Below are 18,067 nucleotides of genomic sequence, written 5' to 3' on the forward strand. Positions count from 1 at the left end.
CCTCCATTGTCCTGGGCTTTCTGGCTCTTAGAAATGGCTTATGAACTAATGTAAAAAGTCATTTACTCACTCTTGGTGCTTTGTACAGATTTATTATTGAGCCTTTTAAAAGGATTTCAAAAAGCGTGTAAACAAAAAAGCGTAGCATGGAATATGAGCGTCGAGGTGCAATCTGCCGTGGTACGATAGCAATAAGTCTCCACTGGCATCCTATCAGACTATTTCTACTTTGCTATTTATATACAATTTTAACTATCAATGAATCTTCTGAATTATACAAAAAAAAAGGTGCACTGAAAAAACAACCCGACCCCAAGAAAACGCAGATTATGGTGAAGTCCTCTTGTCAGTGCTGAGTGGGAAAGATTCATGAGAATTAGCTAAAAATTAAAGAAAAAACTACCCAGAAGCCGCTGTCTGTAGATGAGTATAGTTTGGGATATATCGCTGTAGTGTTGCGAGGCCGGTAAAAGGGTCGACACGCAGCATAGCCATCTCCGCTAGGTGGCAATTATAAAGTTATCCACTTTGGCCAAAGTGGATAAGAAAGGAAAAAAATACCCCACTTCCCTCCATCTTTCTACAGTTAAAGAGGACATGTCCTATATTATACAATGAAAATGTCACCCAAGCAGACCACACTCGCCACAGCAAAACAAACCTACTTCTCATCTCTCACAAGCCTAAACAGTTATTCAACACCTTCAATTCTCTCCTCCATCCCCACTCATCTCAGCTGAAGACTTTGCCTCATTTTTCAAGCAGAAGATTGAGAACATCAGAGACAGTTTTAGTCAACAAACCCCAGAGCCCATCCTCCCAACTACCCAGCCCTCCACCTCCAAAACCAACTTCTCCACCATTACAGAAGATCGACTCTCCACCTGTGCACTTGACCCGATCCCTTCCCACTTCATCCCAAACCTCGCCACAGTCTTCATCCCAACCCTAACCCATCTCTTGAAACTATCACTAACAACTGGTGTTTTCCCCTCAAGCTTTAAACATGCCTCAATCACACCTATCCTCAAAAAGCCCTCTCTTGACCCATCCTCTGTATCTAGCTATCGCCCTATATCGCTTCTACCCTATGCCTCAAAACTACTGGAACAACACGTCCATCTTGAACTGTCCTCCCATCTATCTTCCTGCTCCCTCTTCGACCGCTTACAATCAGGCTTCCGGTCACACCACTCCACTGAAACTGCCCTAACTAAGGTCACCAATGACCTATTAACCGCCAAGAGCAAGCGACACTACTCTATCCTCCTCCTCCTGGACCTGTCCACTGTTTTTGTCACAGTGGACCAATCCCTGTTGCTGCGGACCCTCTCATCCCTTGGCATCACAGACTTGGCCCTATCCTGGATTTCGTCATACCTAACAGACCGAACATTCAGTGTCTCCCATTCACACACCACCTCCTCACCTCGCCCCCTATCTGTCGAGGTCCTGCAAGGTTCAGTTCTAGGGCCCCTGCTCTTCCCCATTTACACTTTTGGCCTGGGACAGCTCATAGAATCTCACGGTTTTCAGTATCATCTCTATGCTGATGACACGCAGATCTACATCTCTGGACCAGATATCACCTCCCTACTAACCAGAATCCCTCAATGTCTATCCGCTATTTCATCCTTCTTCTCCGCTAGATTTCTAAAACTTAACATGGACAAAACAGAATTCATTGATATGAATTCCTGATATGAGGATGAGTATTTTATGAGTCCAAAATATATATCTCATGAGCCTCTGCCCACCAAGCCTTACTTCTAGCAGCAGCTTGTACTGAGCATAGTAAGATCTAAGCAGCAGGGAGGAGGGATACTGAGGAACTGGCAGTCAAGGTGGGCCAAATTATAAAGAATTACACAGCCATTCTGACATGGATTATTCAAGTAAGTGATACAGGAAAGAAATATATCTTGGTACCGTGTTAGCCAGTGGATAGAAAAATATTTAGAATTGAGAGTCCTCAGTGGTTGATACCTTTTAATGGCTATTAAAAGGTATCAACCACTGAGGACTCTCAATTCTAAATATTTTTCAAGTAAGTGAAGCATTCTTACTGGGTGTAAGATCTATTTAATAAAATATGTAGTTTGGATTATGAAACTTGGTGCTTTCATTGCTTTTTTAGGTTTTAGTATAATTTTTTTTTATCTGTTACATTTGTATCGGGTCTTTCCCAATATTTACAAATAAATAACAAGAAATATTGGAGAATCACATGTATTCATTTACTGCTGATGTGGACCCAGCATTTTACTCCGTGTATAAACTCTAAATACACCTATAAGCTTCAATGGTGATGAGTCAATATCTAAAATGTGTGTTAAAATAGATGCCATCCACCAAAAAAAAAAAAAAAACACACAACAAATAAACCATATATCAAATCAGAATGCATTGCTTCACTGTAGACCTGGAAGATACATCTGGCTGCACAAACAAATCCTAAAAAAAGAGCTGTCAAAAGCTTCATCACAAATGTGACAGCAGAATTTAAATACCGTTGCTTTTCCATTTTGGCTTTAAAGTAAAAACAAAAAACAAAAGTGTGACACTATCTATTGTGAGATTATAGAGCATAATGATTTCTATGTGTGAAAGGTTTCGTGCAGCCATCACAGATACAGGTCAAAATCAACATCCAACAATCACTGATGAACATTATGTAAGTGCTCAAAAAACAAGGCTTTATTTTGTTTTTTCATCTTTTTTTTTTTCCTTGCTGATCTCACCTGCTGCTTCTTCAAGAGGATATTGACACTGGTGAGATCCTTTCCATAATCGTCAGACTGGATCTGACTCTCCAGGCCATGGAGCCACTTGTCCAAATCTGCGCAGCTCTGGGTAAAAAGTTCAGCTTTGTTGGCATCAAAAAGTCTCTGGGCCTTGGTCTGTGTGGTGGATTCAAGCTCTTCCCACATCTTATTCAAGGCGGTCATCTTCTCCCTCACTACGGCTTCAGTTTCTGGCTTCTCTGCAATCAGTTGCTTTCCTTCCTAAGAAACAAAGACATTCACCGAAAACTGTTCAGTGGAAACATGTGATCTTTAGAGAAAGCTGAAGTCTGCAAACCTTCCCCATGGCCACCAACATCTACAGAAACTTACCGAGAATATAGACAAGAATGCACAGTGAGAACAATTCAGATGTGGTCTGAAATGTTCCTCGCTTTTCCCTGTAGGACACCAGTCACTACGGGACTTCAGAAATTTATGATTTTTTTTACTTTTTGCGTCGTAGCTAATGTCAACCATTCTCCACACATTTTTAAAAACGTTGTCAAATATCGAAAGTTCCAACATTTTTGTGCAACTGTAAATTGAGTCTTTTCATAGAGTTTTAAGCCTGAAATCTCGGGAAAACAGTTTGGTAAATCGGGGCCTTTTTTTTTAATTTTTTTTTTATTGTACTTTTTAACCCCTTAATGACCATCAATATGTCTTTTAACTGACCTGAGATAAAAGAGAATAGCCTCCCCATACAGGTGACAATCCAGCAGCTGTCGACTGTCCACTATAGCTGACAACTTGCTGCATCAGCCACGATCAGTGTTTGCACTGTCCAAATCTGTTTAACCCCTTAGATGCTGCTGTTAATAGTGACTACATCATTATAAATGGTTAACAGAGTGTGGGGGCTTCCTGTTCATCCAAATTGGTGCCCTCAGATCAGGATTGTGTGGTCCTGATTTTTGCCATGGCAATTCATGACCAAATAGCGGCCCTAGAGTCTGACTGTTGTAGTATTCTGTTCACAAGTTAGAGACATTTAGGTGGTAAAAATACACATTTTCATTCCTATCATGCCACTTTGCATTAATTCCTGTAAAGCACCTGAAGGGTTAATAAACTACCTGACACCAGTTTTCAATACGTCAGGGGGTGCTGTTTTTAAAATGGTATTACTTTTGGGGGTTTCCCAATATATGAGACCCCTAAAGTCACTTCAAACATAGATAAGTCCCTAAAGAAGTAAATTTTGTAAATTTCCTTGAAAAAATGAAAAATTGCTGCTACATTTTTAAACCTCCTAAAATGCTAACAAAATAAAATAACATTTTACAAATGGTGCTGATGTAAAGCAAACATGTGGGAAATGTTAATTATTAATGGTTTGCTGTGGTATGACCATCTAGATTAAAGGGATAATCATTCAAATTTAGAAAATTGCACATTTATTATCATTTTTCTCAAATTTTTGATATTTTTTATAAATAAACACAAAACATATTGACCTAAGTTTACCATTATCATAAAGTATAATGTGTCAGGAAAAAACATTCTCAAAATCACTGGGATTTGTTGAAGCGTTCCAGAGTTATTACCACAAAGTGCCACTGGTCAGATTTAAAAAATTTGGCTGTGTCACTAAGGGGTTAATTATAGTTAGATCCCAGCAATATATTTGTTTTTGTGATCTCCACCCTTTGAGTTCAGTGGTCACATGATAATGGGCGCCGCCAAACAACAAACATCGTTATACAGAATGCTAATTATTGTATGGCGGCCATGATTCTAGGTCTGGAGAAACATGTGCCGGAGTGATGGACCTGCAGAGATCCTCCTGCTTTACAGCAGGTAGTGCAGCATGCTCCTTGCTAGATCTGCTTGACGAGCCTTTCGTGATGGGGGACATGGTAGTGACAATTAGGCTCCCAGGCTAACTGCATAGTGGAGGCCATGGAGAGCCGGGTCACCGTGTATCTTTACACTATTGGCAGATCATTGCTCATGTATCTCTATGGTAGTAAAATGAGGCTAAATGTATCGTAAAGTTATCGGCTAATAAGCTGCTCACAACAAGCACCAATCCCCAATTAAAGCACCACTCCGGCGGGTTGTTTGGCGTTTGTTTTGTAACTGCCGGAGTATGACTAATGTATGTGCCCTGCCCCTAATAATTTACCTACCAGCCGCCATCTTCTTCTGCGCTCAGCGCCTCTCCGGTCGTCTTCTGCAGTTTGTGAGCAGTGTTTGCAGCGCGAGCCGGGGGTCACTTTTCAATGTAAGTCTATGAGAGCCAGAACGAGGGTCTCAGACTTACACTGACCATTGTGATCGCTACCTTACGGTCAGTCCAAAGTTGCTGTCACAAGAGCAGGAAGAACAGAAGACAGCGGCAGGTAAGAATATTACTAGGGGCAGGGTACGGGCATTATCAATACCACTCAGCCAGTTGAGTAAGAAAATGCCGCAGTGGTGCTTTTAAGAAATTTTTTTCAACTTCATTAATATATAAACAATCTCCAATTCGTTCTCTTCACATTTTGATTCTCAGCAGCACATCCCCGTTTACATGTAGAGTTGGATAACAGACCAATAATTCTAAATAGAGACCAACTAGAAATGTTCAGCAACCAAACAAGAAAACACAAGTTAATATTGGACATTAATTTGGAAAGAAATCTGTTTTGGCAATCATAGCCCCATGAAAAGAACCTTAAGGTACCAATTGTGGGACATAAAATATGGATCAGTATCTTGCAGAACTATTGAAAATTCTGGCGCAGTCATGACATCTTGGGAGAAACACGGAAGGTTTGCAATAAGAGATGGAGCGAGCAATCAGATGCCACAGACAATGCAGTCAGAAACCAAACCTTACAACTTCCTCAAGACCTGACGAGTGGTTAAAGGGGTCTTCCAGGACATTCATACTGATGAAGAATCATCAGGTCATCAATATCAGATTGATTAAGTAGGAGCTGAGCTACAGTCCTCAGGAACAGCTACTACCCACTGTCGGTGCTGTGCAGTTCTGATCCATACAATGGTTACATCCGGCCGACGGAGCCAATCTGTATCAGATACTACTAAACTAACTACTAAAATATTGGACAGCGCCTTTAAGGGATCTGATGTGAAGTCATTTGCAGAGTGTTCACACATCTGTGGAGGGCGGCTAATATTCATACCAGATGCCCTCGTTTTAGCAGAACTTGAGCAGCATTTTCCTTTTTATTACCTTTTCTATTTTGTCCAGCCATTCTTTGTTGGAAGCCAGTTCTGCCATAAAGGCTTGGTGCTTCAGCCATTTACTATGTAAGTTTCTGGCCTCATCATAAGACATATCTCGGGCAGTGAGCATTTTCTCATTAATCCACAGAGAGAGCTGAAAAGACAGGGAAAATGTCATATTTCATAAGATACACGCAATGCTCCGAACCAACCCCCAATCTACTGCCTGCACATCTGGAACGTATCAAAAGCGCAAATAAAGTAAAACATATGGAATTCTCTGGATATGATCGAAGAGTGATCTAGGATCCAATCGATGACACATCCACCTCTTTCTGGAGAGACGCCCGTTTCTCTTAGGAGCTGCTGATTGTCAGCCTTATGCTACATTTTATCTCCAGGTTAACAATATAAAAAGTAATATCAAGAATAAAAGTTATTAAAAATAAATGCAAGGTCTTGGCTCCAAGTTATCTGAACCTCCCCGAGTTGGAGGACTCTGGCGTTATCTCCCCCTCCACAATTCTACAGCAGAGCTCATAAATAATGCTTCTCGCAGACGCCATACATCATTAATGCACAGATATCATGGGACACCAGAGAAGGAAAGGCACCCAACCATGACAGCAGCTTAATGAAATGCTAGTCAGCCAGAAGGGTACACAAAACGTGTGCACATTTTGTAATATACTGTACATAAAAAAATAATACATTTGTGAACTTGAACCTGTGCATTTTCATCACAGCAACTTATGTTAGAGAAGATCCGAAAACTCTCCTGTAAGGTCTGATTTACTAATTGTAAACCTCATAACATAATAATTCTGAAATCTTGTTTCCACATTTGCATTATGCTGCCCGCTCTCATTCTGCCTACAAATTTATAAATAGACAAAAGGGCGTTAATTCCTTTTTTAAAAGGGGTGTGTTCCGACAAGAGTCTGGCCCTCTAAGATCTGATTGGGCAACAGTCAGACTGCATAGGGACACGCCCCAAACTGGTAACACCCACTTGTCAACAGCAGGATGAATAGAAAAACAGTTGTAAGAAAAGAATCAATATTTCATACTAATGGGTAACGTAAGTTTTTTACAAAATCAAATCTGTCTTATCAATCTAAGTCAATAGAGGATAGGAGGTAGTACCTCTTGGCAATCCTGTAGAAACTTCTGCATCTCTCGGTTGTCCTTCAAACGTGTCAAGAGGTCGTTTGCAGCTTCTCTATTTCTCTTATGTCTAAAATAAAAAAACAAAAAAACAAAGTATTTAAATACAAGGGTGCAGGACTGCTACTACCTTCATCCTAATGGGAACCCATTATGTCGAAAGTGGTATCCGATTTAAAAGCAGGAGGAGCCGATCAGACTGATAGACATTTTTGTAGGAAAAGTAAAACTCGCATTTTACTCATAGAAATCCTGAGATTGTACACATACGAGTCTGGTGGGAGGTCCTACTCCGTGACTGACTGTATTCCTTGTATGACTGTGCATGCGGTGATAGCTGTCAATCATTGAATGGGACCGCCCACTGGACTCGTGTACAAACACCAGGGAGCTCAGTGAAGAAAATACAAGTCATACCGAGTCATTTCCAATAAACCTATATATCATAATGCGCAGTTTATCCTTTTTATACCATGATGACCACAAATCAGACTGCATGTACAATGTAACAGGTTTATGTTCATTGATCATTAAATCCTTCAATAGAAAGGGAATTAAATGACTAATGATCTTTCTTTAGACTTCTAAGTTTAATAAAAGAACAAAGTTAAAATTGCTAAGAATGACAACTATAGATGGAGTCCAATAAGAAACTGTAGATGGTTCATACCTGCTGTCAATGGAGTCCACCTTTTCTTCAATCCTATCTGAGTTTATGTTGCCGTCATTGACCAGCCTTCTTCCAGTGTCTACAACTGCATTGATTTTCTCCTCGCTGGCATCCATGGTGGTCATAAAGTCTTCTTGCTTTTTGATCGCAGCTTCAGCAGCTTCGAAGTTATTTGGCATTTCAGTGTGGGCCAGGACATATTCCTATGACGAAAGGATCATACACAGACTTAGAGAGCTCCTAGAGTTTTATATGCGCTGCTTCAGTTTCTAGTAAATTGTTTTTATTTGCCATTTAAGAATTTATTGGTTGATGGTTATATTAGGAGTAAAAATAAATTTGACTGGAGGAAGGCAATGTATTGATATTGAGTTCAAATTAATCAATCGAGTAATCAGAACTTGACAATGACATTTTGTAGTGGAGCGCCCCGCTAAGGGTACTGGGTACCAGGTCTGGTCGTTGTTAAAGGGGTAGTCATGGTGGCAGCGACCCGCTCCGTGGCCCTGGGCATCCAAATTAAAGGAAAGGATGTTTGTGACGCCTCCTGTGGTGTTCAGTCAGGGATGACAGACGCTGCTTTAAGAGGTGCACTGGGGGATTGTTATGGCGGCTCGGATGGTATGTCTTCCCACAGGTGAAGCTGGGATCCCAGGGCTCCCGATGTAGTAGATAAAGATGGTGTAGTAAGAAAGAGGACACAAGGTTGCAGTCTCTTTACCTTTTTACTGTAGAGTTCAGGAAGCCACAGTCCAAGGTACCGGATTACAGGTACTGGTACGGTCCGACCGGCTTGGAAGAGACTCAGGAATCCCCCTTACCAGGTGGGGATGAAAGCCTTCCCTTCTGCGCTATGATGTAGTCCCTTGCTGCCTTAGGCCTCACACAAGGTCTTCACGTTCTCTCTGTCCCCCTTGCAAGTAGGACACTACCCACATGGCAGGTAACTTGAGCCTTTTTACAGGGTCTCTCAGGATGACTACGGGCTCCATCTGTCACTGTACCTTCGGGTGTTAATGATGGATAGGCGACTTGCAATCTGCTGTCCGCTGGTTTCTGCCATGTGGCATAAAGTTACCCCCACAACCTCGGTCTTCCGGCTACCGGAATTCTGCGCTTCAGCGTGGAGGAAGCTCAGTCGCAGCTTCCCTCCAGCTCTTTACTCTCCTGCGCTCCACTTCCCCTCTCAGTCTCCTACAGACTGCTCTGTTCTTGTTCCTTCCAGGAGCAGCAGCACCTCACGTGGCTGCACGGCCCCCACTTTCCTCTCAGACTCTCTCTCTTTCCTCTCTCCTTCTCTGTCTCTCACTGACTAACTCCTCCTCCAGACCAGAATATATATATATCTAGAGAAGCTCACCTGTAACTGGGTCTAGAGCTCCCCCTTCTGGCCTGGAGTCAGAACAGTGTTGCATGTACTGGTTACCTGTTAAAGGGATCCTTCTTCACTTTCAAGCATGGCATCACTCTCCCCGAAAGGAAAGCAATACCACTGTAACAACTGGTTACCTGGGGTGTTACACTAGCAACAACTTTTTTTCAGGCCTTAGAAAATTAGGTTGGTACACCTAGGGTGCTACGTGGCTTGGCTGTGAATTCACATCCCCCCAAATGTGGTTTTCAGCATAGGAGCGTTTTATAAGCAGGTGTTTTCCATGTAAAAATCATGTCAATTTGCAGTAAATCACTACCGTTAAGTATATGGGTACCCTTAAAGACCTCATAGAAGCAGTCATTACAAGGAATTACAACACAAATGCAATGTCTCAACGCACCTGGTTATTAAGAAAAGCTTCTGCTTGCTTGGTATCTCTTAAGAAGAGTTGGTAGGCATGGGACTGGCTTAGGAGACTCTGTCTGTTTTCCCACATTTTGTGAAGCTCGATCCATCCAGTGTCCAGAGCCTGAAGACGCTGGCGCAAGAACATGTACTGTGCATCTGTCTGTCCTTGTGTCACCATTTCGCCCATGTCTCTCATCTTCTGGTAATCTTCCTCATAGTTGTTAATTTCATTCTTGATGTTTTCATGCTGAGTTAGTAACTTTTCAGCCTCGGCTAAGGTGTTTGGCATGTCTTCTGAGGCAATGGCTGTTTGGGTCCTTGATAACCAGGACTGGAAGTCATCCAAGTCACGCAAGAATTGTTGGAGCTTGCTGGCTTCACCAAGAGACTCTTCTCGGTTCTTCAAGGTAGTTTTCATCTCTTCCCAAACGTCATTAATCTCTGCAAGTCTTGTCATGATCGCTTGAGCTTGATCAGGGTGCTCAGCTTCCAGTTTCTCAGCTTCCTTCTGGAGATCGGTCAGTTTGGCTTCAATAGCAGCTAAATCACGTTCCATACCTGTTAACTTCCTCTGGAGAGCCATAACTCCAGCCAGGTCATTGCCCAGCTCCTGAGTGGACTCGATAACTTTGGTCTTTTCCCTGATCCACGACTTGGTCTCGTTGCATTCAAGATGGTAATTCTGAATACTAAGGGCTGAACTGAGGGCATCTTTTGTTCGATCTACCAGTTCTCTGAACTGACTCCATCTTAAGAAAACAAAATACAAAAAAAAGTGTGAACATGTAAAAATGCTAGAAACTAAAGTTTCTGATGCCTGTCTAAATACATACCTGGTGTTCAACTTGTCTTGCTGTGCTTTGATTTCCTTCTCACTTGGATGTCCGCTGTGGATCAACTGACGGGCAATCTGGTTAACTACAGCCACCCGAGAAGCCTGATTGTTCATTTCTGGTTCCAAGCTTTCAAATCTAAAATGACGACAAATCACTACTTAGTATCAGATAAATCTTATAAAACCTGTCTGCAAATAGCAAGTAAAGTATGGCTACCTGTGTTGAATAACCTCCAGATCTTCCAATTTCTCTGGTATTTGCATATTGTTCAGCCACTGCTCCTTTTCAACGATCCAAAGTTCGCAAGCATCAGCTTCACTAAACATCTTATACAGAGTAAGGGCATCTTGAAGAGCTTGTTTCCGAAGCCTTGATAGCTCGGCCAGTTCCTTGTATCTCTCCTCTATTCCAGACAACCTGCTTTGAACTTCCGAAGACTCGAACTGTTCCTCCGGTAGAGCGGCTGCTTGCTCGTGGAGAGCCTCAATGGTTGATCTGTAACTTCCAATCTCCTCAGCTACGTCTTTGTGTTTCTTTACTAAAGTCTGTGTAGAGTATTCATCATGTCCGACATCATTACTAGATACAATTCTTAAGATGTCCAGCATCCAGGCATCAATGTCATCAGCATCTGCTTGGAATTGATGGAAACTGGATGTTTCTTCCAGACGTTTCTTGCGAATAGCAGATAACTGCTCGAGGTTCGCCCACTGCTCCTGAATATCCTTTATTCTCTCTCTTATCTTCTCAGATCCAAAATGCTCCTCTGCAATCATCTCCTCACCTTCCTTGATCGTCTGCAGCAAGTGACCGCTCCGTCCGCTCATCTCATCCTCAAACGCTTTATGTTTGCAAAGCAAACGAACTACACTGGTCAGATCCTTTCCATAGTCATCAGAAGACAAGATCTGCTCCTTCTCTCTTATCCATCCCTCCTCTTCTGCCATTTCCCAGAAAAACTTCCAGAGACGCCTTGATTCTTCTAACCGTGCTCGTCTTTCAGCCGCCAGCTGACACAGTTCTTGGTAGCAAAACTCCATGTGAGCCACACGATCCCGTATGACTTGTGGGTCACAGGGCTTATAACCTAGAAAATAGATAAAACCGAATATGCTTAGTGTGTTTTCTAAATGGTCCATCTTTAGCCTTACAGGTTCTCTCAAAAAAGATTTTCTTAAAATGTAAGGTGGAGACAACATAAACCAATGATCTATTATCCAGGAACAAATTATACAGCCATCAGCAGGGAGTATTGTGATATTCATATTTACTAACTTTACTCTTAGCAAATAGACTTACAAAAATCTAAATTATATGAAAAAAATATCTAAAATGGTGAGGCCAGTCATAAGGATGCCAAAGAGGAGGTATTATGCATTCAGTTTTATTTGATTAGATGATATTGAGCATATAGATAAATAATGGATTTCTGATTATTTTTAAGGGTATGTGCACACGTCAGGATTTCTTGCAGAAATTTTCCTAACAAAAAAAGGACATTTCTGCCAGAAATCTGCGTGTTTTTTTTCACGTTTTTTCATGCGTTTTTGACACTTTTTTTCCAAATGCATAGAATAGCGGGAAAAATGCAGAAAATCCGCAAAATTAATGAACATGCTGCTTTTTTTACCGCGATGCGTTTTTTTCGCAGAAAAAAACACATCATGTGCACAAAACATGCAGAATGCATTCTAAATGATAGGATGCAAAATGTATGCGTTTTTAATGAGTTTTTGTAGCGTTTTTATCGCGAACAAACCTGAACGTGTGCACATACCCTAAAATTGCAACCATTTTGTTTACTTATAAACCTTCCTTGGGGGTGGCAATATTGGTAGAACACATTTCCTATATGTATATAGTCAGCACAGCAGAATTCAGTTGTGCAGTTTATGGCATTGGAAATAATTGACAGGATTTTTGTAGAACGGATGGGGGAGATACAGGGATCAGGTAATGTGTATAGCGATACTTAGGCTGCTCATTCAGACATTACAAAAAAAAAATTACAGTTTTTGATTCAATTTGCGGATCAAAGTCGTCCACTAAAGTTAATGGGTCAGTGAAAAAAATGGACAGCACTTGCAATTTACTGATGCCACATTGATGGTGAAATAAGATGCTGCCCAAATACAGCTGTTAAAACGAAAGTGTGTTTTGCAAAAAAAAAAAAAGCACAACCACAGGAGTCTGAATGAAGCCTTAATGGTGTTTATACACTATTGTATCTACAACATAGCTGTTATTAACATGCACACCCTCTAATAATAATAATGATTATGAGAGGACTCTGATCATCTGTGACGGCATACACAGCAAAGCTAATAAATGAGCTGCAGAAAATAACAGGTTTTTGTACCTGATTTAGTGGTTTGTGTGAAACTGCAATGTTTCAGGATATTTTCATGTGGATACATTTTTACAACATATAATAAATATCTGATCAATTTCTTACAATACAGTCCTATTAAACAAGTTCCACCAAAGTCTATCCCTCGCTACATTAGACACCTGCCCATTCTTTACCTTCTCCGCCGGTGGCAAATCTCTGGGCAGACGCATTAACACCTCGCACCCTCTCAGCCTGAATGGCAATATCTGCTTCAACCAATGCATGTTTCTGTAACAAGTCCTCAACCCCCAACAAATGTTTTCCATAATCCTGAGATAATAGTAACACCTGCAAAAGGAAGAGGACAGTCAGCAAATTTAGGCTAAACATTGCATTGCAGAATAAAGTACCGAAGAAAGAGGACCGACCTTCATCTCGTCCATCCAGTCCATAATGTAGAGCATCTCTTGGAAGACCTTCTGCAATCCAAGGTTCATTTCCAGGCGCTGACGCCTTGCACGCAGCAGCTCCAAGAGATATTCCCAAAGGCGGATGACATTATCTTTACGAGCAGTGATGCGTTTTATGTCGTGATAGTTTTCGGCTTCCAGTTCTCGCGCCACGGCCACCACAGCCTGCACACGCTCTTCGTAGGCCGCTATATCGGTTTCTATGGCTTCATGTTTCTTGGTGGCGGCTTCCACAGCAGGTAGGTCAAAGCCAAAGTTATCCTGGAACAAGAAGAAATTTTTATTCTTAAAAGTGAGACAGGTATTTATTAAAAACTACGGTAAATGAAACTGAAATTAAATTCTATCCTGCAACTTTGAGGCTGTGTGCACACGTTGTGGATTTCCTGCGGATCCGCAGCGTTACTTACTGTGCAGAAACGCTGCAGATCCGCAAGTGATTTACAGTACAATGTAAATCAATGAAAAAAAAAATGCTGTGCTAATGGCGCGGAAAATTCCACACGGAAACACTGCGGATTAAAAGAAGTAGCATGTCACTTTTTTTGTGCGGATCTGCAGCGTTTTTGTACCCATTCCATAATAGAAATCAGCAGGGGTAAAAACGCAAGAAATCCGCAGTAAATCAGCAGCAAATTCACACAAAATCTGCATAAAAAAATGCATAAAAAAATGCACCTGCGTTTTCTGCCAAGAGAAGCAGAATCCGCACAAAAAATTTCAGAGGCTAATCCGCAACGTGTGCACATAGCCTTGCTTTAAAACCCAAAGTTATGCTTTGTAAACTATAAAGCCAAATTTTATATCCATTCTAAAAACAAAAGCACCCAAAAAACGTACCTGGATTAAAAGGGAGTCTGTCAACACAAAATGACTGATCAAACCAAGCACAGGCGCTTGGTGCACCCTTACCGTGGCCCAACCATTCAGTGCACCTTTCCCACCTACTTGTTTGCCATCTATCTTCATCCTTTTGCACCTTCTTTTCACAGCTCTGGCTGTACAGAAGACAGAGAAAGGCAACGATAGTTGGTGGAAAGGTGCACAGAACTGTTTGGGCACGCCAGGGGTGCACTGAGCGCCTGTGCTTCATTTGAACAGTTTGTGCTGAGACTCTGTTTAACAGGTTTACTAATACAGCACATCTGCAAAGTTACTGACTAGCGACATTATTATTCTTGCACAGGTTTATAAATGTCTCTCTCATCCTATGACCTATTTCTTTAGAGCACAACAATTGTTAAAGGCAATGTGTTCTGAGGACATCCCTTTCAAAATCAAATAAACCAGTGATTGGCTGACTGCAGCAGGTCCATCTCCCAAGCAGGTCCCACGCACGGCAGGTCCCACGCACGGCAGGTCCCACGCACGGCAGGTCCCACGCACGGCACCCATTAAACAGCACATTATACCAGAAAAGCCATAGAAAGCCCTGCTGTAAAAGAGTTGTATACAGCATTACACAGAGGCCTTCAGATGACTGACCACTCATTTAAGACAAGGATGGCTCAAGTCAGACACAATGGGAACAAATGATCGAAAGTTTCCCATTTTTGCTTCGACCTTCCTACAGGACATCCATATGACCTAAGCGGGCCTATGAGAAAACCCCCCATTGGGCCACCATTTACAAATAATGTGGAAAGTGCACAGATGAGTATACAGCACAGCTTCGTGATGAGCAGACGTGCATTATCGGAGTATGATCAGGTGCTAACTGAGTGTCTTTGTTGTGCTTGAAAATTATGCTCGAGTCCCCACGGCTGCATGTCTCGCGGCTGTTAGACAGCGATAACACATGCAGGGATCGCCTAACAAACAAATCCCTGTATGTGTTGTGGCTGTTTAAAAGCCGCAAGACATGCAGCCGTGGGGACTTGAGCATCATTTTCAAGCACACCAAAGACACCCTGCTAGCCCCTGAGCATGCTCAGATAACACCTCATCCCAGCACATTTGCTCATCACTACAGCTGATACCAAGTGATTTTTTTTTTTTTTTACATAAAACGACACTCCTTTTATATTTCAAGGGTCAATGACTGCAGATATACAAGTCAGTGAAAGTTAACAAGTCGCCAGCTGCAGCAAGAAACAGCAAGAGCTCTGGAAGACTTTTCTGGTCCAACTTAACGTATTAATCATTATTGCAAACAAAAAGAACAGACAAGAAATTACCCAACCATCTGAGGTGTCTTTATAGCAGCTGAATAATAAGGTGTGATAGAGTAATAGCTCAAAAAATGTGCAATTCACTTAGTTACCTGATCAAGATCATATATTAGTCTAGTATCCAACCTTTCCTACAGGTTTGTCATCTCTGCCCATACCTGAGACACTAGGCGCTGGTTCTCACTCAGCCAGGTCTCTCTCATAGCTGCCTTGCGATCAAACCTTCGTGCAAGTTGTTCCAGTTTCTCCTGCCGGATCAGCTCGTTTCGCAGTGCCAGTTCTCGCTCATGTTCGGCTTTTTCCAGTCTTTCCCAGGCCTGGGCAAATTGAATTAAGAAAAAAAGGAGAGGTTTTTACTTTGAGTTCAGAAAACTTATCTCCAAAAGGGACACTTCTCAAGGCAGTAATGCCAAGACTAAGAAACAGAGGACCTCTCACTGACACTCGGCACAGACGTTGACAAGACCAGGAATTAGGGATGTGAATCTTTTGTGAGGGCCATTTAATATACGAAGCAATGGGACAACAAGAGCCTTTGTAGCAACTAATCCGAGATAGGCACAAGCTCGGACCAAACCTCAGACAAAAAAGGTCTTACACCTCTCTACTGAACTGTGGCTCAAAAATTGTACGGTTTTTCTCATTTACAACACTGAAAAACACAAACACGTAAAAGCACTGAATCAGCAGGAGCCGGTTTTTAAAAACGCGATAAAACCGCATTTGAAACTGCAGACATATGCATCCTATCATTTAGAATGCATTCTGCAATTTTTGTGCATCGCGGTAAAAAAAGCAGCATGTTCATTAATTTTGCGGATTTTCTGCGTTTTTCCCGCTATTCTATGCATTTGGGAAATAACGCACAAAAAACGTGTCAAAAACGCATGAAAAAAACGTATGCAGATTTCTGGCAGAAATGTCCGGTTTTTGTCAGGAAAATTTCTGCAAGAAATCCTGACGTGTGCACATACCCTTATCCTCCTAAACCAAACACTGGCTCATAACACCCCTCCATATGGCTTTGGATAAGCGTCGGAACTATAAAGAATATATCAGAACAGAACATTATTTACTACGTGTTACAGAATAAGAATAGTGACCTGACCTATTGCTATGGCAGACCGTTACCGTACGGACTTTTGCACCATTTTCACATTACTGTGACGCACGCCTGCAGTTCATCATTCTCCCGGTGTACACGGATCCGCACACTCTGGCTGTTCTCACCTTGTTGATATCGGAGATGAGCTTGCCTTCTCTTGGCATGTACACTTTCTGGTTGTTAGCCCTCATCTTACTCTGAATTGTAAAGAGCAGCACTTCCAAGTTTCCCTTCTCTGTAAATCTACAGAAACCAAGGAAAAACAAAATGGCGGTGAGAAAATACATAACTAATTTACCATACAAATCTTCTAAAGACAAACTTTGCCTTTTATGATCTGTGCTGAGCAAGTTCTTTGCATATCTTTATAGCAGTCAGTACTCCTTTATTGTGAAAGAGAAGTCAAAACTGACAAAGATTTACACGGCAACCGTCATTTTAATTTTTTTCATAAATCAGTTTATGTGAAAACTAGATGGCAGCCCGATTCTAAAGAATCGGGAGTCTAGAATCCATATATACTTTATTCAAATGTAAGAATAATACAATTAATAAATAATAGTAAGAAAGAACAAAAATAATAGGCAGTATATGGAGAAAACACCAAACAAAAGTTCAAAATTGGTGTGAAAATGTCACTGAACCACTTCACAACTAAATATATATAGTTTTGGTAAATGGTATTATCATTTTTTTGACGAAATTCGGCAGGAGCTTGAAGAGCAACGTCACTGGGCCCGCCTCCACGCAGTAGAAACTTGCTGTGAGGTAAAAATTCAAAAATCACACCAAAATGGCAGGCGGAGTGTGTCACAGTACGGCACGTTTCTGATTGGTCGCTCGCAGCAGGCGGCAACCAATCAGACACTGGACACTGTTGACGTCACTTATCTCCGGACATTAGCTCCGGACATTAGCTCCGGACATTAGCTCCGGACAAAGCCACGGAAGTTGGCACAAATTGCAGGAAGTAGTATTCTAGGCAATTATATATTAGATATGAATCTATGTAATATATCTTATTAAACAAATCTGATTCACCTCTCTCCTTCTGAACTGACCCTTCTCAAAATTCTCAGGGTGAATTCCGATTGTCCCATTACTGAGATGACAGTTGGTGCTCATACCATTCTATGGAGAACTGTAGCATTTTCAGAACTTGCAGCAGAATGCCTGTGCCGGCCTCTAGCTCCTTCCTCTTCTCCATAGAACTTTAAAAGCACCAACTGTAATCTGAAAAATTCTCTGAGAAGATATGTTACCAAGTTGCCTATTTTCAGGTGCACCATTCATGAAATAAAAATTAAAAACGATTGTTACTCTAAGGCTTTGTCTCATCAGAGCTTTTAAAATCTCCACCTAAATTGCCAGGTCTCTGTCCTGGCAACCCGCTGTATGACAGATAAGTCCAGACGCTGCTCTCACATGTCAGATTTACTGTGGATTCCAACCTGTGTACAGTGAAGGAGTGAAACCCGTGGTGATAATCTGTGGCATTTAGGCATGTTGCAGGTTTGAAAACTGCAGCTAATCCTCCACGTCTAGACTTAAGGTACCGTCACATTTA

The 18,067-nt window shown here is 41.6% G+C and overlaps 1 protein-coding gene across 2 annotated transcripts in view; it reads right to left on the bottom strand.

Moving 5' to 3' along the window:
• SPTBN1 (spectrin beta, non-erythrocytic 1) overlaps positions 1-18,067 on the bottom strand; it is a 201,536-nt gene that overhangs the window by 33,349 nt on the left and 150,120 nt on the right. For both annotated transcript variants that reach the window (XM_069768874.1, XM_069768875.1), the window contains 11 exons: positions 16,626-16,743; positions 15,554-15,712; positions 13,183-13,485; positions 12,949-13,102; positions 10,639-11,509; positions 10,420-10,557; positions 9,579-10,335; positions 7,804-8,006; positions 7,113-7,203; positions 5,974-6,120; positions 2,742-3,005 (listed from right to left, as the gene is read on the bottom strand). In XM_069768874.1, coding sequence (XP_069624975.1) covers positions 2,742-3,005; positions 5,974-6,120; positions 7,113-7,203; positions 7,804-8,006; positions 9,579-10,335; positions 10,420-10,557; positions 10,639-11,509; positions 12,949-13,102; positions 13,183-13,485; positions 15,554-15,712; positions 16,626-16,743 — 3,205 coding nt within the window. The remainder of the gene's footprint in view (positions 1-2,741; positions 3,006-5,973; positions 6,121-7,112; positions 7,204-7,803; positions 8,007-9,578; positions 10,336-10,419; positions 10,558-10,638; positions 11,510-12,948; positions 13,103-13,182; positions 13,486-15,553; positions 15,713-16,625; positions 16,744-18,067) is intronic.

Source organism: Ranitomeya imitator, chromosome 5 (assembly GCF_032444005.1).
Source record: "Ranitomeya imitator isolate aRanImi1 chromosome 5, aRanImi1.pri, whole genome shotgun sequence".
NCBI classification, from domain to species: domain Eukaryota; kingdom Metazoa; phylum Chordata; class Amphibia; order Anura; family Dendrobatidae; genus Ranitomeya; species Ranitomeya imitator.